This window comes from Chrysemys picta, chromosome 7 (genome assembly GCF_011386835.1).
Source record: "Chrysemys picta bellii isolate R12L10 chromosome 7, ASM1138683v2, whole genome shotgun sequence".
NCBI classification, from domain to species: domain Eukaryota; kingdom Metazoa; phylum Chordata; order Testudines; family Emydidae; genus Chrysemys; species Chrysemys picta.
This window is the reverse complement of record NC_088797.1, coordinates 5,662,995-5,687,701: the sequence shown is the minus strand read 5'-3', so window position 1 is coordinate 5,687,701 and position 24,707 is coordinate 5,662,995. Positions and strand designations below refer to the sequence as shown.

At 45.5% G+C, this 24,707-nt stretch overlaps 1 protein-coding gene across 6 annotated transcripts in view; it reads left to right on the top strand.

Annotated features, from left to right (window-relative positions):
• ADAMTS9 (ADAM metallopeptidase with thrombospondin type 1 motif 9) overlaps window positions 1–24,083 on the top strand; it is a 140,925-nt gene extending 116,842 nt beyond the window's left edge. For all 6 annotated transcript variants that reach the window (XM_005297850.4, XM_005297849.4, XM_065550678.1 and 3 more), the window contains 10 exons: window positions 3,807–3,977; window positions 5,926–6,120; window positions 8,025–8,157; window positions 8,442–8,536; window positions 8,686–8,780; window positions 8,874–9,007; window positions 10,551–10,642; window positions 14,142–14,246; window positions 19,722–19,816; window positions 21,141–24,083. In XM_005297850.4, coding sequence (XP_005297907.2) covers window positions 3,807–3,977; window positions 5,926–6,120; window positions 8,025–8,157; window positions 8,442–8,536; window positions 8,686–8,780; window positions 8,874–9,007; window positions 10,551–10,642; window positions 14,142–14,246; window positions 19,722–19,811 — 1,110 coding nt within the window. In that variant the 3' untranslated portion in view covers window positions 19,812–19,816; window positions 21,141–24,083. The remainder of the gene's footprint in view (window positions 1–3,806; window positions 3,978–5,925; window positions 6,121–8,024; window positions 8,158–8,441; window positions 8,537–8,685; window positions 8,781–8,873; window positions 9,008–10,550; window positions 10,643–14,141; window positions 14,247–19,721; window positions 19,817–21,140) is intronic.
• Window positions 24,084–24,707: the final 624 nt, after the last annotated feature.

Here is a 24,707-nt window from a genome sequence, read left to right as displayed (position 1 = left end):
GCTTGGCTGAAGTATCCTGCTCGTAATACCGTGCATTGTAGCGGCAGTGGTTAAACCAGGTTGAAGCAGGAGGGGGACCTCTCAAGGCACCAGTCAAGGAGGAGAGAGGGGAGGCCGCTTTATTCAAGCCAAGTTGAGAAGGGGAGCTCTCCTTCTGCTTTTAGCATGGGTAGGGGAGCTGCACTTTCCCTTTACTTTAACCTTTAAGCTGCGTTAGGCGCTTGATCTTCCAGCCCTTACTCATGGGAGTACTGCCACAGAGAGGGCTGAATGATTGGGCCTTTCAGGAGCAGTGGTGAACCTCTCCATCCATCGATCAAGGTATTTTCAGAGCCCAGCCCGAGGTGGGTAAAGCGTGTACACAGGACCTGTTTGCCTAGCTGATGAAGAGCTCCCGTTCTGCTCTCAGTCGCCCTCCCACAGTCCAAGCAGTCTCTGTAGGGCTGCTTTTTCTTCACCGGTGCTTGGGAAATCAGGGGTGACCTTCCCTTCGAAATGCGGGCCTTGCTCCAATGAGCCACGCCCGGGTCCCCTTGAGGTGAGACGGCTGTGGTGCACTCCCCAGGGGGTTTCCCCTCCAGATCTTTTGGAAACCTAAATTAGTGCAGAAGGCACTGTGCTGATGCTCCCAGGTCTGCACTGGCTTCCAGTCAGATTGTAAGTGGAGTCTAAAATGTTTGGTTTTGACTTAGGAAGCCTTCCATGGTTTGGGCCCGGGCTGTGAGAGAGAGAGCTCTTCTCCCTCGGGGGTAACATGGCGTTTGCAATCAGAGGAGGTGCTTGAGCTGACGGACCCCAGGTTTAAAAGAAAGGAGCCAGGTGACAGGCCCCCTTCACTCTGAAAGTCTCACTTCCCCCTACTTTTTGCCCAACAAAGCCCAAGTCTGTTGAGCTTTGGGGTGTGTTGCAAAGGTTCCTGGGCCTTGCAGGAAGGGTTGAGTTGTCTGGTTGTAGGGCAGTAGACGAAGGCTGGCCCAGAGGTCAGGGCTCTTGTTTAGTGTCGACCTGGGTTCAAGTCCGTGCTTTGCCACAGACTTTGTGCCTCAGTCCCCCGTCTGTAAAATGGGGGTGGTAGCCCTGCCCTGCCTCACAAGGATGTGGGGAGGATAAATATATTCAAGATTGTGAAGCGCTGAAATATTGTTGTAAAGGGTGCCAGATGTGTACCATACGTAGCTAGCTTATTATTCAAAATGAGCGATCATTGGGGAACCTTTCTTCCGGAGTCCTTCTCTGGGCTCTCATCTTTTGTGTAGGACACAAATCATTTTTTATTTTTTAATATTGGTGATAGGTGCTTTTTAATAAACCGAAATACATAAACCCCACTTCGCTTCACTTCTCAACTCCTTTTCCCATTTACATGGTGTCGGAGGTGCCCATGATTATTTGCCACTCCTTCTGGTTATAGGCATGCACATAGTTTGGGGAGGGCCATGGGGGACCATTGCTCCTCCAAACTGTAAGTCTCAGGAAGATGCAGAATTTGCCCCCCACACGTTGCCCCGTTGGCCTCGCTGGAGTTGTCTCCCCAAATATAGAAGTCAGTCTACCCCTACAGGGTTATAGGCCCTGGAGTTCAAGTCCTTTTTTCTTCAGTCTTCTCTTGGCAGTCTCTTTCCATTGTATCCTCTGTCTTCCATTGCAGTCCCTTTCCTCCAATGCTTTCTTTACCGGTCATTCTTCTCCCATTCTTATCACATGTCCAACCCTCCTCAAATGTACATTCTCCAGCCAATCCATCAATGAGAGTTCCAAGTTTATCTTCCCATCATTTTTCCATGCACATTCTGTCTACCCTCCACTTACCTGCCATTCTTACTGTGACGGGTTGGATCACAGAAACCCCTTTGGGAGCTGCCACCCGATGTGCAAAGACTACCCCTGCTTCTGTTTTCCCTGCCAGCTCAGGACTCCAGCACCCTGTCTTGCTGAGACAGACACTCCCGTCTGCTCCAACACAGACCCAGGGTCTGAATCACTTGTCCCAAAGCTGCAAGTTTACCTGAAAACAGCTCACAGAAGTGTGCTTGTCTTTAGCACTCAGATGCCCAACTCCCAATGGGGTCTAAACCCAAATAAATCCGTTTTACCCTGTATAAAGCTTATGCAGGGCAAACTCATAAATTGTTCACCCTCTATAACACTGATAGAGAGATCTGCACAGTTGTTTGTTCCCCCAGGTATTAATACATACTCTGAGTTAATTACTAAGTAGAAAGTGATTTTATTAAATACAGACAGTAGGATTTAAGTGGTTCCAAGTAGTAACAGACAGAATAAAGTAAGTCACCAAGCCAAATAAAATAAAATGGGCAAATCTATGTCTAATCAAACTGAATACAGATAATCTCACCCTCAGAGATGCTTCAGTAAGCTTTTTCTCAGACTGGACACCTTCCAGGCCTAGGCACAATTCTTTCCCCTGGTACAGCTCTTGTTGCAGCTCAGGTGATAGCTAGGGGATTCTTCATGATGGCTCCTCTCCCCTCTGTTCTCTTCCACCCCTTTATATATCTTTTGCATAAGGCGGGAACCCTTTGTCCCTCTGGGTTTCCACCCCCCCTCACTGGAAAAGCACCAGGTTAAAGATGGATTCCAGGTCAGGTGACATGATCACATGTCACTGCAAGACTTCATTGCCCACTTGCCAGCACACACATATACAGGAAGACTAACAGGTAAACACAGCCATCTGCAATGGTCCTGGTTAATGGGTGTCATCAAGATTCCAAACCACCATTAATGGCCCACACTTTGCATAATTACAATAGGCCCTCAGAGTTATATTTCATATTTCTAGCTTTAGATACAAGAGTGGTACATTTATATCAATAGGATGATCACACTCAGTAGATTATAAGCTTTGTAATGATACCTTACAAGAGACCTTTTGCATGAAGCATATTCCAGTTACATTATATTCACTTCTTATCATGTTTTTATAAAACCATATAGACTGCACAACGTCACACTTACCTTACTGCTTACCTGCCATTCTCCTCAGTATGTTGTTGGCTAAATCTAAATACATAAACTCACACTGAAGTTAATTCTTCCATCTGGGCTGCGCAAGGTAGCCAACGACAAATTGGATCCACCAGCATTTAAAAACTAATCAGTGCCGCCCTATTGACTCTTGCCAACTCTTGTTACATCAGGCTGCGAGCAGCCCCTGAACAATTCCTAGTCTCAAAATAAGGATGGCCAATAAGGAAGCAAAACCATATTTTACATTAATTGGGTATAAAATAGGCATGTTAGAAAGACAATAAGAGGCAGTAGGGTCTAGTGAGTGGGTAGGGCACTGGACTGGGAATCAAAAAACCTATATTATATATCCACTGACTAGCTGTGTAACCTTTTGAAAGTCATTCAACCTCTTTGTGCCTCTGTTTCCCCTTCCACCTTTTGTCTTGTTCATGTAGTAGGGTTGCCAACCCTCCAGGATTGGCCTGGAGTCTCCAGGAACTAAAGATGAATATTTAATTAAAAATTATGTCCTGTGATGAAACCTCCAGGAATACATCCAACCAAAATTGGCAGCCCTACTATGTAAATGTTTGCTCTTCAAGACCTGGGCTCTTTCTCCTTATTAGTTTGTGCAGTGCCTAGCACGGTGGGGCCTTGATCTCAGTTGTGGCCGCTAGTCGCTACCTCTGATACAAATGAATGCTGTTGCTTTCTATTATTAGTTATAAGTAGCATTAGTTTATGATTTGTACTGGGGAAATGTTTTTGCGTCACTACGTGAATTAAAATGAAGTTCTGTGACATCTGTGCTGACCTCTCTCATTTATTGGCAGTGCATGAAAACGTGCGGGGAAGCGTCTCGGTACCGGAAAGTTGTGTGCATGAATCAGAATAACCAAGAGGAGGACAGCGTGAATTGTGATGCGAGCAAGCGCCCCCCTGATAGGGAGAGCTGCAATTTACTGCCTTGCGAGTACATCTGGATTACAGGGGAGTGGTCTGAGGTGAGCACCATAGGGAATCTACCGCAGCGCTCCGCGGCAATTGTCATTCTGCTGATTGGACTGGGAGCCTCAACATCATTAAGTCTGATCAGGGTGTGAATGTACCCTCTGAATAGCCAGAGCCAACCCCCCAGCTGGAGCAAAGCAATGGAGTTCCTTTGACTTGGATGGAGTGATGCTGATTCTCAGCTTGGTGCAAATGTCACCAAAAAACTCAAGTCTTTCCACACAGGAGCACCATCCCTTTGCCCCCTCCCCCCAAGAAAAGCCTGGGTTGATGTGCTGGAGCAGTAATTAGTGCTGGCAGCATGGTGCTGGATACTTTAATTATTAGTTTGTTTCTTTCTATGTAGTTTCTCTGTGGGAGAGAGGAACAAAAGAGAGGATATTAAAAAGTAAAGATCAGTTTCCAGTACAGTCCTGGTTGATAACTTAAAGTGTTTTTATTCCCACATGGATTCCACCTACTGTACAGCGTAGATTAAATATGTTTTTATTCCCTTGGTACACGTAACATAAGTGAACGCAGTCAAACCACGGCCTCCTGTTTGCACAGTTCCACTAGAAACGGCTCCTTAGCTGGTGGGAATCGGTATAACTCCATTGAGTTCAGTGGAGCGACACCAATTTCATCAGCCTAGAATCTGGCCTTCGAAGATCAGTATAATTACCAGATCCTTCTCTCAATCCTGCATACCGTAGCATTTGAGAGCCCAATCCTGCTCGCTTTCCTGACCCCAGCACTCCCACTGGCCTCACAGGGCTACTCGTGGGAGTAAAGCGAGCAGGATTTGCCACCTAAAACGTGAAGGAGGAGGCGTGCCGAGGAAAATTGTCTATTTCCCTTCGGAGCCAGAGCTCACTGCAGAAGGAAACAAACTAATCAGATTGTTTCTTTCTGCATCAAGTGAAGGAGTAGTTTCCACTTGGAAGAGCAACAGAGGAAACTGACCAGGCTGCTGCTGTCACAGCAGAGATGAGAAAGAGAGAGAAAAAGAAAGAAAGAAATGGTAAAAGATGAGGTGGGGAGGAGCCCAAGAAAATACAGGGGAGAGAGATACAGAGAGAGAGATTTTGGGGAGGACCAGCCTATGACCCAGCATTCCTCAAGTGCCATATGGTTTTTCTGGAAAAATGTTCCTTCAAATATGAGAGGATCTACCAAAGTATCTGCTTCAGTAGCCTACCGTGGGTCCAATCCTGCAAACACTTATGCACATGCTTACGTTTAGCCATTGCCGGGGGGCTACTCACCTGCATAAAGTTGCGTGTTTGCATGTTTGCAGAATCGGGGCCTATGCTATCGCACAGATCAACAATGTGTTCACCCCAACTGCTGTTGAATTCATAGCCTATAAAGGGAATGCTACAAAATTGCAGACAAAACATTGTCTGTCCTCCTAGCATATCTCCATTCCAGTGGTACGGGGCAAACATTTACCCTCCCCTCCCCCCCGTTTTCTGAAAATCCTGTCGAACAACGCAGATTCACAGCAGCGTTTTACTGATCGCAGAGGACCACATGCCGCTGCCCTTACTCGTGAAGAGAAATACCGTACGGCACAAGGAGTCCCACCGACATCAGTGGACTCATGCCTGCAGATTTATCGCAGCCGAGGATCTGTCCAAATGAGACTACTTGTGAACTGAGCTACCATTCAGAGGGAGTAAGGGGGGGTCAAAGTGTGACCCCCCCCAGCTAATTTTAGCACTTGGTTTTGTAGGTTGCAGGTGGCCACTACAGTAATCAGCAGCCACTTAAGTACTGTGCTTTAAGGCGGACCGGTCATTTATTGATCATTCTGAGCACAAGCATATAGTATCCCTTCCCCCACACCACCTCCATAACTGGCATAAAATTCAAGCTAGCCTTTCTTTTTCCCTGTTTGTGAAAGACACGCTGCGAGCGCCCATGGACAACGTTAACCAAACTCCTTCATTTCCCCAGTGCTCTGTGACCTGCGGCAAGGGCTATAAGCAAAGGTTGGTCTCGTGCAGTGAAATTTACACCGAGAAGGACCATTACGAGTACGGTTACCAGAATACAGACAACTGCCCTGGCACCCAGCCACCCAATGTCCACACATGCTACCTCGGGGAATGTCCAGTTTTGGCAACATGGCGAGTTGGCAACTGGGGGAGCGTAAGTTTAATGTTGCATTGTGCCTGGAGAGAGGCAATATTACCAAGGGGCGAGAGAGGCTGAAGTTGAGCCGGTGGGTCAAAACATTGGCCCGAAATTGATGCGTTGGTTAACACACCATTCAGGCAATGGCAGCTTTAGCCTATGAGACTCTTCCCAAGGGTCCCACACCCAGCGGTCAAACAGCTGACAGCTCCGATGATCACAGCACTGCTGCTGAAGCCAGGTGACTGATAACTCCAATCACAGAACCGTCAATGGTTCTCTGATCCCTATGGCCCTTCCTTTCTGCTCTCCCTTTCTGACTTAGCAAGACTGCATGACACAGATCTCTTCCTCCCAGCTCCCGTCTGTGCTCTGCTTGACTTACTCTTGCCATCCCAGGTAGCTTGTATATCCCAGCAGCCTTTGCACAGTTGGGCAAAAAAGAGGAAAAGCGATGGTTGGCCATGTGTTTTGGAATGAAATTCACTCACATGAATGTTCAAAGCTTAATATGTGAATAATTGATCCACCAAAATTTGGACAAATTTTGAGCATCAACACACAAAGAATTACACTTTCCTTTCCCCCTTTACTTCAAGTGCTATGATAGAGCATTGAAAAGAAACTATCCTTTCAGTGTAAAATTATTATACTGCCAAACCTTTTCTGGATCCTAAACCACCAGATCAGATTTTGGTTAAAAGATGACAATTCACTTCTGAAGACTTCGCCATTCTTTGAAACATTATGTTCCCCAGTGGCTTTGATTCATTAACACATCTCAGGCATATAAGGACATGTATCGAATCTTTATAAGGATTGAGTCAAGCAAAACATTGTGAAATTTATCTGAGTTAATAGAACTTCTTTTGGGAGTTGCACACACTTCAGAAAGTAAAAATTTGGCTGTTGGTTTCCCCTATTGTCCTTACCAACCATTGTAAACTACCATGGCTTTGCCAACCTTTGATTATCAAAATAATTTAGTGTGGAAATAATTCTCAGCTTTGTTCAAATCCTGGGCCCCATTCTGCTCCCATTGAAATGTTATGGTTCAGGGTGTGATACAGAGTGACCCAGGGACAGGAACAAATTGATAATTTGTGATTGGCTCTAACACGTGAAGAATGTTTTTGCCATCTTACTGTGCACTAGTTAGGAATACATTTTCAACAGGAACTTGTGATTCTGGCTGCCCGTCCTGTGACACCGTAAATGGGCCTAATTTTTAAAACTTAATGGGAGCACTGGTCCTTTTAAGGCGTCTCCGGTGGGGCTCCCAAACATGGAGAGCGTCCAAAATCACTCTTCGCTTTTGAAAATTCAGGCCTGCGCAAAACCGGATGATTTCCATTTACAGGAGCGGGTGTAAACACTTCCTTTGGTTTCAGTCCTTACCCCTGAGTTTCCTTTTGAGTTTGGGTTTTAAAGAGAGCCCAGGTGTAGCCACCATTTCACCTGATCTCTTCCTCAGTTTGGATATGAAATCATAAATGAACCCATATTTGTTCAAAGGGGCCTTTCTGTGACCCGGAGCAGAGCTTCACATTCGTAAGCAGACTTGCTTGGATTCTGGCTCCCTAATGAATGTTTCTCTGTCGTGCATCCCTGCTGGTGTGAAACAATGTCAATCCACTGGGTTGAGCAAGTGGAATGAGCAGCCACTGGGACTCTTTGCTTGAGCATATGGTTCACTTGAACCATTTCTGCCCCAATCCAGCAAAGCACTTTAAGGCTGGTGAGTAGTCCCACTGAAACCATGGGACTCCTTGTGTGTCTAAAGTTCAGCGTGTGCTCATGTGCTGGGCTGGGCTGGGGCCTTGGCAATCTGATCTTCACCAACCAACGGTCTGTGTTTTACCTGCCTAGCACCATAAGCACCAGTAATAGCACAGTACTTACGATGTTTTATTTTATAGTGCTCGGTGACTTGTGGCATTGGAGTGATGCACCGGTCAGTGCAATGCTTGACCAACGATGACCAGGCGAGCGCTTTGTGCCATGCTGATTTAAAACCCGAAGAGAGGAGGACGTGTCACAACATCTATGACTGTAAGTCTACGGATTGGTGCTTTCCACTTACGGTGGAACCAGAGAGGCACCGAGCACCTGCAGCTCCCATTGACTTCCGTGAGGGCTGCAGTCCTCGGCACTTCCCGCATCAGGCCCTTGATTGGGCAAAGCGCTGAACCTGTGTGTGATTTCCCTGGAACCACTCCTGTGCTTAAAGTTAAGCATATGTTTAGATGCTACACGGGATCAGGGCCTAAGCGCTCCCAGAAGGAATGGTGCTCTACAATGACTACTTGACTACAACTATTTCGGTGTCATTTCAGGTGAATTACCGAGCAGCTGTCAAGATGTTAAAAGACTCAAAGGTGTCATTGAAGATGGTGAATATTACCTTAAAGTTAAAGGAAGGATATTAAAGGTGTGTTTCGGCAACCGATTCCGCATTTCTTAAAGCTGCACGCTTATCTTGTGTGCGCTCTTCACTCACGCATTTCGCACCGTCAGTTTTCTAGTCACATGCTTTTCACAGTCCGTGTCTGACAAAATTCTGATCTCTGTTACTCTCAGATATATTGTGCTGGGATGCAGACCGACAGCCCAAAAGAGTATGTGACTCTTGTCAGTGGGTATGCGGAGAATTTCTCTGAAGTGTACGGCTACAGGTAAGCAATCTCTTGGCTCTGAGCTTCACGCTGCTTTGTTTTCCATGGCAATATTTTCCTGTCATGAGTAGAAAGGGTTTTCTTTTGATTTAGATTACATAACCCGACCGAGTGTCCGTATAACGGGAGCAGACGAGAAGACTGCCAATGTAGGAAAGATTACACAGCAGCTGGTTTTTCTGCCTTCAGCAAAGTCAGGCTGGACCTGAACACAATGCAGATAATAAGTGAGTAAAAAAACAGGGCCTTTTACCCAAATGGAGCTGTAAGTACAGACAAAGAGAGGGAATTCAGTGTGCCATGTTCTTGGGCTGTCTTGGGAAAGACCTCCTTTCATTTTATACCCGATCACCCCAAATCATCAGCTCTTTACCCTGAAAAGCAGTTTAGGTGCACTAGGAATGATTAAACTAGATCACCTTGAGACAGGAAAAAACACAGAATAATGACTGTTTTCTCATTCCTTTGAATTATCTGTTACCTTGCTGTGAACTCAGCCTGGTTTATGCGCTGGTTTGTTGATATTTTTATATTAAATTGGAATCGAATGGCAAATATAACCCTGGAGAGCCTGGCCCTGCGTCTCTCTCTCACTCACACATGCCATTAGCTGCAATTGCTTATCCCTGCATGGAGCACTCCAGTATATGACTCCCAGTAGTGCAGTTGGAACTGAACTCTGAACTCTTCAAGTGCCTGAGCCAATGGCCATTGAAGTCAAAGGAGTATTTCCCTTGACTTCAGTAAGTAATGAGCCAACCATAGGGAACCAGACTTACTCCTGTTGAAGGCGATGGGAGCTGTGCTATTGGCTTCAGTGGGAGGAGGCGGGGACATGTATCTGCTATGCCTGCCACGCCCATGGACTCTGGGTGAGCTGGGGGTGCACGTCTGATGGCCCATTGAGATTGACTCCAAGAGGAGCCCCACATACCTACATCTAAGGGTAGAATTTGGCTGGGTATCAGTTTTCAGCAAATATTTTTAAAATGCAACATAGTATTAGTACTGGCATTGAGGGGGCAAAGATTGCAGATTTTTTAAACGGCCAGATAAACCAATCTCATGTGATTGCTATCGCTTCCTTTGCAAATTGCTAGGAACCCTGGCAATATCCCCCCCGCCATGTGAGCTATAGAAACCAGGAGGTTCAGATTTTCAAAGGAGCCTAAGGGGATGAGACACCCCAGTCCCATCGAAATACAAAAAGAAATGGTCATTTAATCTCCATAGTCTCCTCTGAAAATCCCAGTCTGATTTGTTGTACGTTATTTGAAATCAATCAGCTGGCATTTTTCACGAAGCCCTTCTAACTTTGAAACAACAGTTTTGTTCTGTTCCAATACCGTGTTTTGTTTAAGGGAAAATATACGCTTTGGATGTTCGTGTGTTTTGTGTTACCGGTGGGTTCAGATTACTGGGAAATTTTCTGCTGTGAGAATATAACCAAAACCATTCTGTCCGTGTTAGTTGTTGTTTCTACACAATCAAATTCATCAAGGTACTTGAAGACATGCGCAACTTTCCATGTGTGAGGAACCCCACTCAGTGCAGTGTGTTACTCGTGTGTGGAATGTTACACATGTTCTTAAGCAACCTGCTGAACTGGGGTTTTACTGCTGCAAAGCGAAGAGAAAAGATCTTGCTGAACTCACTAGATAAACGTATAAAAGCAAATTTCCCAGATGTACTGGTTAGCAAATAACGTGTTCAAATTTCTCTCTCTCCCCATATGTCCTCTCTATGCTGTTCACCAAATAATTTTCTCAGCAACGGATTTACAGTTTGCACGGACACATGATGGACGACCTGTTCCTTATGCCACTGCGGGGGACTGCTACAGTGCGGCCAAATGCCCACAGGTATTTGACAATAACATTTCTTAGGGACTGGTTCCATTTGTTATGTTCAGACTTTATATTAATTACTCTTGATCACGTCAGCCCAACTCCAACAACTGTCACATTCTCATCTCAGCGGTCTGAAACTTTCTTTTGTCTGTACAAAGTGTACTTTCTGTTCTGCAAACAGCCGTTGGGTTATTGGGAGACAACCAGCAGGGTTCAAAAAGAGACATTCCATAAAGCCAGGCCTGATCCAACAGCCCAGCACGGGGGGAGAGAATTGACAATAAAGGGGAAACAAGGGTAAAAAAAAGATTGGGGAAGTTTTGCCTGATTCAGTTTGCACCGGTGGGATCTCATATATGGAGATACACCTATCTCATAGAGCTGGAAGGGACCCTGAAAGGTCATCAAGTCCAGCCCCCTGCCTTCACTAGCAGGACCAAGTACTGATTTTGCCCCAGATCCCCAAGTGGCCCCCTCAAGTATTGAACTCACAACCCTGGGTTTAGCAGGCCAATGCTCAAACCACTGAGCTATTCCTCCCCCTCTATTGATCTTGGATACTCATCTGGCCCCCGACAGTAGTATCTATGTACCTTGCTTTCTTTAATGCATTTATCCTCACAGCATACCTGTGAGATAGGGCAGTGCTATTTCAATTGGGGCACAAAGAGACTAAGTGACTTGCCCAGAAAGTCTGTGGTGAAGTAGGGAATTGAAGCTGGATCTCCCAAATCCGTAGCTAGCACCTTAAGCTCTGAACCATTCTTCTGCTAGGTTGAGCCATTAGATCAGTGGTTGTCAACCTTTTTCATTTGCGGACCCCTAAAAAATTTTGGATGGAGGTGCGGACCTCTTTGGAAATCTTAGCCATCGTCTGCGGACCTCCAGGGGTGCGCAGACCAGAGGTTGAAAACCACTGTTCTCTGGTAACGACAGCCTTTCGCAGATCTCTTAGACATAGTCTGTGGACCCCCAGGGTTGAAAACCACTGTATGAGACAGTTCGAGATATGTAATGTAGCTGAATTGCAGGGGTGGGTCTGGGGTGGAGCAGCAGATCTGTGAATCATCAGCATAACAGTGATGCTTCACGCTGTTCGAGTGGCTGAGGGCTCACAGGCTGAACGTACAAAGAGAAAAGGGGAGAGCCAATCAGGGAACCCTGAGGGACTTCTGCACTAGTGAGAGAGACGCAGAGGAGGAGGCACTGAAGGAGCGGCTGGAGAATAAGGATGGAGATCAAAATAGCACAGTCACAGAGTGATAAGGCATAGAGAGAGAGGACAAGTTTACCAGCCAAGTCAAGAAGAATGCAACCAAAGAGGAGGTGTGGCTGGGAAGGGGACAGAGCCAAACAGCAGATCAAGGAGAAGGAAGTCAGGTGAGCAGGAACAGGGATCATGCACTTGAGAAGCCTAGAGGCAAAATGGAGGATGGAGATGGGCTTGTCATGAGGCTTGCAGGAAAGTTTTCGGGGGCCGGAGGGAATGTGGCATATCTGAAGGCGAAGGGGAGAGTGGTTAAAGAGGAGGGAGAGCGGATGGAAGAGGAAGGTTCAGAGTTGGAAGGATATGGGGGATTTAGGAGAGAGGAGCGAGAGAGACACCTCAACTTGGAGATCAGGTTGAAGGAGATAGTGCTGGGAAAGGTGTGTGAAGAGGATTGAGGCAAGTGGAAGGCAGTGGAGAGAGTCCTCCTCAGATAACACACGTGTTCCCGCAGAGACGGCAAGCAAGAGGAAGTTGAGAGTCAGAAGCAAAAAGGGGCCGGGGGGACTGTGGACACAGGTGCAGCCAGTGAGCAGTAGAGCTGTTTGGCAAGGAAGATGAAGGTGGCGCTGAAGACAGAATCGATCAATCTACTGAAGTCTGTGTGATCGTCTGGTCTCCGCCGCAGGGGAGCGGTGCGCTGGTGTTGGGGCACACACAGCAGAGGGAGAGGAGAGCGAAGGGGCCAAGTGTGGAGATGTTTGTGCCTGCAGAGGAAAGGGAGGGAAGAACAGGCCCAGTGAGGTGGAGAAGTGTGGTTGTGACCAATATGCACATTTGGAAATGCTCTAGCAAGCAGGGGTGCCGGAATGGGGGGCCCTGGCCCTCCCCCTTTTTACCTAGGGATGGGAAGGAGAGGCTGGAGAGGAGCGAGTGGGGGATGGGATCTTAGGGGGAAAGGGTGGTGCAAGGACGGGGGAAAGGTTGGTGTGGGGGCGGGGCCTCAGGAGGGAAGGGGCGGTGCGAGGGCGGAGCCTCCGTTCGGTAGCCTCCCCACTTTTAGGGACCTTCTGCCGCTCCTGCTAGCATGTGGTAGCCTCACCCTGATGCATGGCGTGATATACACTATATTGAAATACAATATGTCAGTAGAAGGCTAGTTTACATTATGTTACCAGTGCCTCAACACTGTTGAATTCTGGAGCAAGAATAACGAGTGATCAGTGTGGATAGAAAGAACTTGTTTCTTGACCTTGGTCATAGGGGGAGGGTCTGGGAGTGAGGTTTAGTGAATAAGGAGTCCAGGAAGCTGACAGCGGAAGAGAGGTCTCTCTGGTTCCTTGCCTTCCAACTTTTGGAGCTGTTGTCTTTTTGTACAGCACCACGTCTCAGCGATTGACTTGTTACTTCAGGAACATTCAGGAATGTTGATTTCTCTCCACCTAAGTAGATATGTGGCATTTAACTGGAAATTCACATTCCCGAGGTAGCAAGTACGTTGAACGCAGCTAGCCACAGTCTGCCTTTTCCTAGTAGAGCAGCCATCTTGGACTCCAGGTCAGGCTGAGATAACTGGCAGCAGGTTCACGGACTTTGGGTTAGGTGGAAAGGGGTATTTCAAAGCACAAAGTCAGTTGGGCGTTTGCTAACGGGAGTTATGCATGGGCATCAAGTGCCGACTTACCCCTTAATTTTGTGAGCATTTTTTGCTTCGGGGGAAAAAAAAGGACAGTTAAGTTAAGGACATATCTAAAATCCAAACAAAACAGAGTTTTGATTTTTATTTAAGTTGGGGTGGGGGGGAAGGTAGGACAAAATAAGAACATGGATGCCCTCTGCAGGTGAGAAGGAAGGGGAAAAAAGCTATCAAGTGTGGCTGAGTTGGATGCAGTTTTGTTCCATGTTCCAGGAGCTGATGAAGGATACCAGGTTCAGCAGCTTGCAATGGGAAGGCCAAGAGCGCCCTCAGCTGGCCAATGGTGGAAAAGCAGCCCCCTCCTTTGAAGCCCCAAATGAAAAGAAATTCTTAATCTGAGTCATGCTGTGATTTGTACAGTATGTGCTAATCACTCTCAGGGCTTGGAAAAATTGAAAACATCGCCGGCGAGATCTTGTTAGAAAAATGACACCGTGGCATGTTGTTACAGAAGCGTGCTTGCAACAATGAAGAATAATATAATTTAAATATGGCTCTGGGGTTATGTGGGGTCTCAGGTTCCTTGCGCATCCTTCTCAGAGCGTGTTTTGCGTGAGCCATTTCAGAAGGTACGTCTTTGTGATAATCGATGTGTTTTTATGTTTTAGGGTCGCTTTAGCATTGACCTTTACAGAACAGGCCTTTCGCTAACAGAAACAGCAAAATGGATCTCGCAAGGGAATTACGCGGTGTCGGAAATTCAAAAATCCCCGGTAAGAGAACGAGTGTATTAATTCTGAATCTGGTCATACCTGCTAATGTGAGGTACCTAATTACCGTGTGCCACCTTATCGTGCATAGAATCATTCTTCTAACAACATGTCATAATGAAATCCAACGTAAGGCATTAGATATGTGAAGCATAGCCCATAACTTTGTGTGTGTGTGTATTGGAGTAGGACAGGTGTAGTAAACTTTACTTGATCTGAATTATTGCAATTAATTAATGGGTCTGTTTAACCAGGAAGCTAAAATCACTGAACACTGCGGTGCACACGCATCTTTAATTAGCTTCTGAATCCTTCTGCAGGGAGCCTGCGCCAGACAGGATGTGGAACCAGGACGGACCACATTCTGTGTCCCTGCTTCAGGAAAAGTTCTTGCTGGGAGCTTTGCCTGAGTAAGGGCTGCAAAATTTGACCTCATCAGCCTTTTCTATCGATAATGTCTAATTTCATGACCAAGAGCAATCAGTAAAACCAATAATGGGGGTGTGGCTATTATTATTTGCTTGCAGTAGCTTTTTAGAATCAGGATCCCATTTCACTAGGCACTGTACATAAATATAGTGAAGAAGACAGTCCCTGCCCCCAAGCAGCTTAACTCTTTTGGCTGCTAGAGCAGTTACTCTTAAAGACCCACTTAGTCAATGTTTGTCCATCTGTGTCCAGCATGGGTAGATATTAGGGTTAGATGCTGGCTTATCCCTGGTAAGGTTTCAGAGTAGCAGCCGTGTTAGTCTGTATCCGCAAAAAGAAGAACAGGAGTACTTGTGGCACCTTAGAGACTAACAAATTTATTAGAGCATAAGCTTTCGTGGACTACAGCCCACTTCTTTTTCTTCTATGCATCCGAAGAAGTGGGCTGTAGTCCACGAAAGCTTATGCTCTAATAAATTTGTTAGTCTCTAAGGTGCCACAAGTACTCCTGTTCTTCTTTTTATCCCTGGTAAGTATCAGATGCTGGTTGTGACAGACACGGCAATTTCCTGCAGTATGCTTGGAAAACCTTACTGAATTAAGTTTAAGTATCTTTGGAGTCCAATGTATTAAATGCCGAGGTTCTGCATTATTGTGGGCTGGGGTGATCATGGGGCTCTATTGAACAATGTGGCGGACAAGAACGATCTTTTGGGACAATATGCATGGCGTGGAATTCCTAGGAGGAGGTGAATACAAATGCCATCTGCTGGTTAGCCAAAACACAACCTTTTGAAGCCAGGCCCGGAGCAAGGGATGGTTATCTGCTCATTACCTGTTTCCGAAGGTTGGGGATCAAAGGCCCAAACTGAAAAAAGAAACAGGCTGACCTGCGCTGTCGGTGTCTTGTTTTGAGTTGAGGCTGTTATGAACTTGTAACCACAGAAAAACCCTTTGGGGAGGTTTGAAGGACTAACTCCGACCAGAGCCCTTGTTAGAGTTGGAGAGTGATCTCTGGTAAGCTTCTTAGCATGTGTGTAAGCAGGGAACTGTGCAGTCTGGAAAAACCCCGGTCAGGAGGGGAAGAAGCACAGGTCTCCACCCAAGAGAGGTGACGGTTGAAGAGCCTGGAGCCTAGAGTAGGTGCCCTTGGGGGGACCACAGAGGTGGAAATATAGGTGCAGTTGCCCTGAACTGTGGTGCTGGTATTACTTACAAAGGGAAAGAGAAGAGAGGCAGAAGGGGTGACAGACAGTGGGAGAAGAGAATGTCAAGGTATGAGGTGAGAAGAGAGAGTGTGGGGGCGAAGTGAGAAAAGATCAAGACTGAAGCTAGCAGAGAGGAAAAGAAGAACCAAGCAAGAGAGTCATTCTTAGGCTGTAATGTCTTCAGGCTGCGTCCTCTTAGAGTTATGGCTAAGGTTTTCAGAGGAGCCTCTCTGGGTTTGAAGAGGAACTGAACATCTAACTCCCATAGGCACCTTTCAAACTTCCAGCCAGCACCCTGAATAAGAACGTGAGGATCAGCTCAGGCAAGGGGGGGCGGTGTTCTGCCCTCTGCTCACTACAGATTCCCACCTTATACTTGGGGCTTCATCCAGCCAGGTGCCGAGCAGCATGAGAGCAATCTCATTGAAATCAAAGTTACGTGCCTGGCAGGATCTGGGCCGCAGTGCTCTACATCTCATTGGATGGAGCCCTTCGTGGCTTGCACGGACACGGTGTGAATTGCTTGCAGCATGCGGTCAATGGGAGGGGGATATTCCCTGTGGATATTCACCTCTCACACCTTCCCCCTCCAGATATTGACCATGCTTTGAACTCTGAGAATCGGTGCTAACTTTTGGAAGTGATTTTGGTCATTATTTCCAGTGCGCGGTATTATCCAGACATCAGTGCCTCAGAGAGCCCCCATCTACAACCCCACGTCACCATAAGCATTTAACATTTATACCTGGCATTACTTTTCTGCTCTGTGGCTTGGTTATTATTATTACTGTTGCTCCGTGGCCCAAGTGGCTAGCCAGTTATCGAGGCTTTGCAGGATTGCTTCCGTTAGGAGAAATGGAAGAAACAAGTCAGGTATATTCTTTGGTGTAATCCTATTTATTTACAAAGAATGTACACAACCTCCCGTTTCCCTGAACACAGTAAGAACAAACAGCGGGCAATTACTTTGCTTCCAAGCCTGCTTCCCTAGGCAGTCATGTGTCCCAAGGAACTCTGTCTCTCTGCTCTCTTTCTCAGGGTCACGCTCACCACTGCTTCTCTCTGTCTGTTCGCTTCACACACACACACTTGTCATGTCAAACAAGCCCTTGGCCCCGTGTCTGCAATCAGCCCCAAAGAAACCCTTCTTATTTCTCTCAGTTAATTCTTGCTCAGGCTTGCCGTGCATCCCAGTGCCTTGGGCAGTGGCTTCTATTGTTTTAGCTATCACTATATAAAAGGAGATTAATTGCTTCCTCCAGTTGCCATTTAAACAGGTCTCATGATCAAAGCCCCACCTGATGGCAGCCATGGGGGGAGGGATAGCTCAGTGGTTTGAGCATTGGCCTGCTAAACCCAGGGTTGTGAGTTCAATCCTTGAGGGGGCCACTTGGGGATCTGAGGCAAAATCAGTACTTGGTCCTGCTAGTGAAGGCAGGGGGCTGGACTCGATGACCTTTCAAGGTCCCTTCCAGTTCTAGGAGATGGGATATCTCCATTAATTTATTATTTATTATTATTATTTTATTCACGCCATCCAGCATAACATCATTTATTATGTGTATTGTGACAGTGCCTAGAAGTCATGCTTATGGCCCAGGACCCTATTGTGCAAGGTGCTGTCCAAACTCAGATGCTCTTTGATAAGGATAATGCCACTGGTGTTGGAGCTGGTGCAGTCTCCTGGTGTTAGTCAGTTTGGACTCTCATAGCAATGGCATGATATGTCAGTTTTTCTTTCTAGACCTTTTTATCTCACTTTCCTAAAGATTATATTTTGGTGGCGGGGGGAGAGGGTTTGGAGCCGGCAGTCAGTTTTGTGCCTGATTATGGACTGGGGTCAGAGCTCATCCGAAGGGGTGGTGAGGCGCTGCACTGCCCCAGGGCTAGCACCAGGAGGCAGAATACCTCCCTGAACTCCCCCAGCACAAGGGGCACTACCATGCCCGTGCTTCCAGTACACCAGCCCCTCTCTGCTCACCAGTGCATGGAGTGTGGGGGGGAAGCAGGCATAGCTTTCCCTCTTCTCTGCCCCTTCTGAGGGCACTGAGCGCCCCTAGAGTAATGAGAACAAAGCAATCTCTGCTCTCACCTTTGTACAGGGCAGTCCAGCTGTGGCCCTGTCCTCTTCTCCTGCCTCCCTTTGCCCCTCTCCTCTCTTTCCTTGCAAGGTTAGCCATTCTGTCTGGTCCTTTTGGGGGCAGCTCAGTGCTGGGGGAAGCTCCTTGTGCCACACCCCACTCTGCACCCATGTCAGGGCCCAGCAGAATCCAGCCTTAGATTGGTGTTTGTCAGTTTCAGGGGTCTCTGTATCCTTTGCGACAGCTGCTGACATCACAGGTACCTAATACTGGGGGAGGAGCAGCTGCTTCTGCTCCACTTTAGCTGCCAGTGAGCTCAGGACGCAAAGCCCTGGATCCGAGTTGGGGCCGGGACAGATCTAGTCATCTCCCCTTCAGGAAGGAGAAGCTTCAGCAGCAGACCTCCAGCAGTCCAGTTAGGTGCTGAGAGAGGCGAATGGGGCAATTATAGTTGGCAGAATTAAAACAAGCCCTGAGGGACATGGCTTAGTTTGATCACCCTTGGCAACCTTCTTGGCGTGTAAGTGCCAGAGCAAACCGAAGGAGAGAAGAAGTACCAATCGGAGATGAGAGTGGTCTGCTGCAATCACAGATCAATAGCACCAAGCGCAGGAGAGAGCTCATACACTGCAGTTTAAAAATAAGTGCTCTGTGCAGGCTTGCGCTGCATTTAAGTCCAATCTTCAGGTAATTTAAGGCTCAATTCCTCTCTGAAAAACGTGTGTCTGTGGAAATGACCAAGAGGGGGGCATGCTCTGTAGACAATAGGAGGCGGAGAGGGCCAGATTCAAATCTCAGTTACTCTGGTGTAGATCCATGGAATCTGATGGGGTGACACTGATTTAACTGAGATCAGACTCAGGCCTAAGATCTTCTCGTTCTTGTCTGTCTTTCACCATCTATCAGTGGGCTACAGCAGGGGTAGTCTATAGGTGGACTACAGGCCAAATCTGGACTGCCAGACACTTTTGAACAAACCCAGAAATCTTTTTTATTTACTTGAGGTGGTGGGTGGTTGTTGGTGGGGATATTTGGTTTTTTATTATTTTCCTCCGGAGTCTGGACCTTGACCAAGAAATTTGGACCTTGACCAAAAAATAATTGACTGCCCCTGGTCTACAGCGTAGAAAGGATGGAGAGCGCTGTAGGAATCTGGGAGAATAGCTGCCAGATCTAGTGAACTCCACATTCCCACAGTATCACTTTTCATCACACCTGGGGCTGCTGCACCACACCAGGCTTTTCCCCTGCAAATAAACACTTGGCTGTCGTGTCGGCAAACATCTTTCCTTGCCCTTCACGTGCTCGGTAACATTTGAGGTGCAGTTTCTTTCCAGCTCTCTTGTTTCTCCTATCTAATCTGCGTCCCTATCCGCGGGGAGAAGCCGAGTAAATCACTCATGAGAAAGTTCTGTCTGTGGGGGCAAGTTGGAGAAAGCTCAGGCCTAGAGGACTTCCCATCGAATGGCCTTCTCCTTGGGTGTCATTTCATTTGGCAGTTCACAAATACTCTACTTTCTCTGCATTCAAATGGGCCAGTATCTGACCTATTAGCCATAAATGTAATTACATTTGCATCGAAGGAAAAAAATAGCTGTTAATTCATAAATTATTATAGATTTTGGGGCAGAATTTTTTTTCCCTTCCCTTTTCAGTTTTATTATTAAAACAGCCACAGACTCGGGTCTCTGGAAATGGCAGCATTTGATTTCCTCTGGTGTGACATGGTTTTGAGACCTCATTTCTGATTTTTCCCGCAGGATGGTACCAAAGTAATAGGGAAATGTGGTGGTTACTGTGGAAAGTGCACTCCATCATCTGGAACAGGCCTCGAGGTTCAAGTGTTGTAGCAATGGTAGGTTCCCATTGTTTTGGTGCTAAGGGAAATCGTTCCAGGAATTTATTGCTAAAGAAAAACCCTCCTGAGTCCTATTTTCAAACCAGATTTAGGCACTTAGAATTCTGTCTGCTTCGGACTTAGGCATTTTTTAAAATGTTACCCTGAATGCCTAAGTCTCTTTTGAAAATGGGACTTGGGCTTTGGGATTCTAAGTCATTTAAGTGCTTTTGAAAATGTTACCCAGTATTTAAACTCCACTGCTATTAAAATTTGACTTGTATATAATGCCTTTAATTCCAAAGGAATTATCAAACAACCATGTAAATTCATACGGCTTCACTGATACTCAGCCACCATTGGGATGGAAAGGACTGCCATCTGGCACATACAACACAAGGCAAGGAATTGCTTTATGTCCTAGACACCAGGACGTGAAGAAAATACCAGAGATCATATGGACCAAATTTTTAGAGAAGGTCCACATGCAAGAAGGCATGTTCATTTGTGGACCTACATTTATGCCTGCATTTTCCATGATTGTACTCACACTTACTGAAATTGCATGTTCAGAATGGGAATTTAGACATCTAAATATTCATTTGCACGTGCAGCAATTACACCTGCAGTCATGGTAAGTGCAATGGTAAATCACATGGGTCCAGTCTTCAGAGTTCAAATTGCCCATTGAAAATTTAGTCCTCCATTTCCACGTAGGCTGGGCCTCCGTTTTTAAGATGTTGTCCAAAAGACCCCACACTGGAGACGGGTTGATTTTACTCAGAAGTGCCAAGAACTGTGCTCCACCCGTTCTCAGCTGGAGTACAGCCCCTTAGACCATAGCCAGCTGGGGTCAATCAGAGCCCCTGCACTAACTCACCCCAGGCCCAGCTGAAGCAGCTGCCCCTTAGAATCAAGGATCCGGTTACACTTATGGTTGTGGTTCCTTGATGGCTCCTCCTTCCCCCCACCATGCTGAGTGGATCACACCATAAACCGCTTGATTCTGCACCATTAAACTTCATGGGAATTTGTCGATTTTCTTGAATGGGAGCAGGGTCAAGCTCAGGGAAACAGTGAGACTGACTGTATATACAGAACTGGCATATGCAAACTGAAAGAGGTGGAGAAACGTGTTTTCTCTGCTCTTTTCAGCTCTTGTGACCTCAGGTGCTACCTGTAACAATAGCAGATATGACATAACATTTTCAGATGGATATTTGATTTTCGAGTTGGCGTCCTCAAGCCGTTTGGCTCCAAGCTTTTCTGATATGAGAAGTCAATGTTTCAAAAGCAAAAATAACCATCTTACTAAACCATGTAACTTGTTTGTATATTTCAGGTTTTCTGAAAGCAGGGAGATGAGATGGATGAAGGATAGTGTTGCAATACCTCTGCCTTCTACTTTTGTACTTGTGTGTGTGTGTGTGTGTACATAGATATTGTATATTCTTAATGATGTAAAGTATAATATTTATGGCTGGAATTATTTATTTTGATTTAATATTTTTGTACGTAAAATGTTTATATTAAGGCTGCTTTTACTGTTTTTTGTGTTAAACCTTGCAGTCAAACCACTGCATTTTACGTACTCTACATTATATGTAGCATTATGACAAAAGTGATACTTCATTGTCACTGTACTCAATTGTTTACTTTCAATCAGTAATTTGTCTTCTTGTTACAGGCTGCTTTGGCCTTTCAAGGTGCTACGCAATTTGCAGAGGGGTATTTTTGGCATTTCAGTACAATCTTTTTATAAGGAAAATAGAGCAGGTTGGGTTTTTTTTTTTTTACTTATTAGGCCGACAGCACTAAGAGGGGAACAAATGAAGAATGAATACACTGTGTGCTGTTTTATCAGTCACTATCTTTTAGGTATATTTTAAATTTCATATGACCTCTGTGGCCAGTGCTAACAGTCGCTGGTTTGGTGCTACCACAATGTATTTATTAATTCTCTGTAGCTTTAGACAGTTAGATACAGTGCCACCATAGATAAAAGGGGGAAATGGATGGATGAGCCAATTACGATAAACTAAGGTCTAACCCATACCTAGGATCTCACCCTGCCAATGGGTCCAAAACTTGAAACCCATTTTTAAGGTTCACAAAATCTTGGTTACATTTTTAAAATTAATATATTCTAATTGCATCAGCTGTGGAACTTCCTGGTTCCGTCTTGAAATGGGGCGCCGGATTTGTCCAAGACAGTCTGGATGGGGCCATATGATCCCATGGTGTGTACACTGAAAAGCATAGCAAAATCTGCCTCAAAATCTTAAGCCAAACCCACCTACTTTGCATTATGCTTCTGCCACCTTGAGACATCAAGCTTCTAAACATCATCTTGGCAGTGGGGTCTGTGAAAATGTGGGAGGGGTCATGGAAGAGCCAGGACACACTGGAAAAACATCCTAACTTACCAGACAATGTATAAGTTACTGTTCTGGGCTGCATAACTCAGTATCAGCAGACATCTGCAATGCTGCAGTGGATTTCTATACATACAGGGCCATCTGCAAACAAGAGGGGATGAGTAAGCTTCATCTCGGATTTCCAAGGTGTCTCAATCAGATCACTTTGTACGTGCAAACACGTGGCCCCTCTTACACACGCTGGTTAATGTGTACTAGTGCATTGCTTTGCTCTTCCCCAGCAAGGCATCTGTGCTCTTTGGGTTTCTCCCATCCAGGCGCAACTGATTCTGTAGTCCTTGTTCAAGAATAGCTCCCACTGGAGTCAAAGTTTGGCTGAGTGACGATTGCAGAAGTGGTCTTTGTCTGTATGTCACCAGCCTTGCTGCCTGTTACATATAGACCATCTACTCAGAACTCTGCAGGACGTTGTGTGGTGGAGACTTGGCGAGGCTATTTTTGTCTGATGACTCTGCCCCTTAGTTCTTTCCCTACAGTTTTACTACACATGGGAACATATTGCCCATTTTCACTCTATTTTGGGTGTGATCAGAAGCCAGGCACTCTCAGGAACAGTATAGGAGGGAACATCTGGGGACTTTCAGCAATGTGTGAAACCAAAGAGTTTATCCAAAAATTTGGATAAATACCTGAACTTTTGGGTGCACATACTTACCAAACCCAACCTCAGAACCTTTTGAGATCCTGTTAACCTGCATTATACCTCAGTCATCATTAAGGAGAGCAAATGTAATCAGTTTGTTGAAAACTATAGTATTGATAAACTACGATCATAGAAACATAGGGCTGGAAGGTATCTCGATAGGTCATCTAGTTCACTCCCCTGCACTAAGGCAGGACTAGTTGTTAACTAGACCATCCCGGGCTGATGTTTGTCTAATCTGTTCATGATCATGTCCACTGTTTTGTAATCCATGCCTTTGCTAGGCTGTTATCAGCATCTTTATTCTGCCATCTAAACTTGGTCTATTTTAGAATGAAAATTGCTAGCCAGATCCCCAGTGGGTATAAATTGACATAGCTCTATTAAAGTCAACAAGTCAACAATTTCCATGTCTCGGAGACTCTGGCCTTTGCCTACTTTGTCAAATGTTGCCTAAGAATTCATGCATGTAATGTTTGGATCCAAAAAGAAGATACATTATCCCATTTGCATTTTATATTTCACCAAGTAGTAGGATATGGTCATACAACAGGCAGACTAATAGTTTATCACCAACCTTTATGAGTAATGGTAATGAAATGACACCCACAACATTTTTTGAGAAAATGCCAAAAATACCATTTCAAAGTATGTTTTATTTAAAAAAAAAATCACAGGGCGAGGGGGAAGAGAAAGAGTAGCTATGAAATCGTGGTTTTGTGATTACTACTCATCATTAAAGCTTCTGCCCTGTAGGGGAAAAGGGAAAATTGCACTAACTTTAGGAGAAAAACAATGGTGCTCAATTAATGCTTAGACAGTGCAGGCTGATTTTATTTTCTGTAATGAAGTGAATGAGTATTTATAAAAAAGAAATATTATTTAGACCTGTACGTATTCCTTTCTACCATGTAGTGTAATAACCGCTGGCAACAGAGGCAAGAGAAATTTAAAATTATGAAATAAAATGTAAGGGAATTATTTATAGTTACTTATCTTTAGAATCACTGATAGATTTAAATAAGTTAGGGAAAAAAAGGTGGGGACCACTGAAATATTAGTTCTTGTGAAGTAAATGTAATTATATTTTTTTGCTGTACCAATGCCATTATTTTTCTAACAATTGTTTTTTTCCAAGCACTTTCCTGTACAAGATTATTTTTTCTTTTCTTACCACCAAAAGGAAATGAAAAGATCTGTAGCATATGCATTTGTGGTCTTTCTTTGCCATCGTCGCGGGTCACTACCTGTGCGCTATTGTAGAGACCAAATACTTTGTACACAAGGGAATAATTCATTGCTGATCAAAGTGAATGTTACACTAACATCTCTTTTCCAAGCATTTGATTGCTGGAGTTCTTCAGTGCAAAGGAATGAAGGAAAAATAGGAGACATAATACCACATTATCAAGAGTTTCAGGAGGTAGGAATAAGGTGAAATATTATGGGCCACATCCTCAGCTGATGGAAATAGAGTAATAGCTCCAATGAGGCCAATGCTGATTTAAAGAGTTAATCAAAAATGGATGTCTTTTGGAAGGAGGGATGGTCCAGGGGTTAGGCCACTACACTGGGATTTTGGAGAACTGGGTTCAAGTTCCTGCTCTGCCACAAACTCCCTGTGTGCCCTTGGGTCAGTCACTTAGCTTTTCTATGCCTCAGATCTTTTATCTGTAGAATGATCCTACAGGAACGTTACCAAGCAATGATACATTCCACCAAGAATACTATATCTTAGGGTTTGTCAATATGACGTGTTAGTCTTCACCAGAGGGGTGTATGTTTTAGTCTGCACAAGTGTGTCACACACTAACTGGCCCATGTGGGT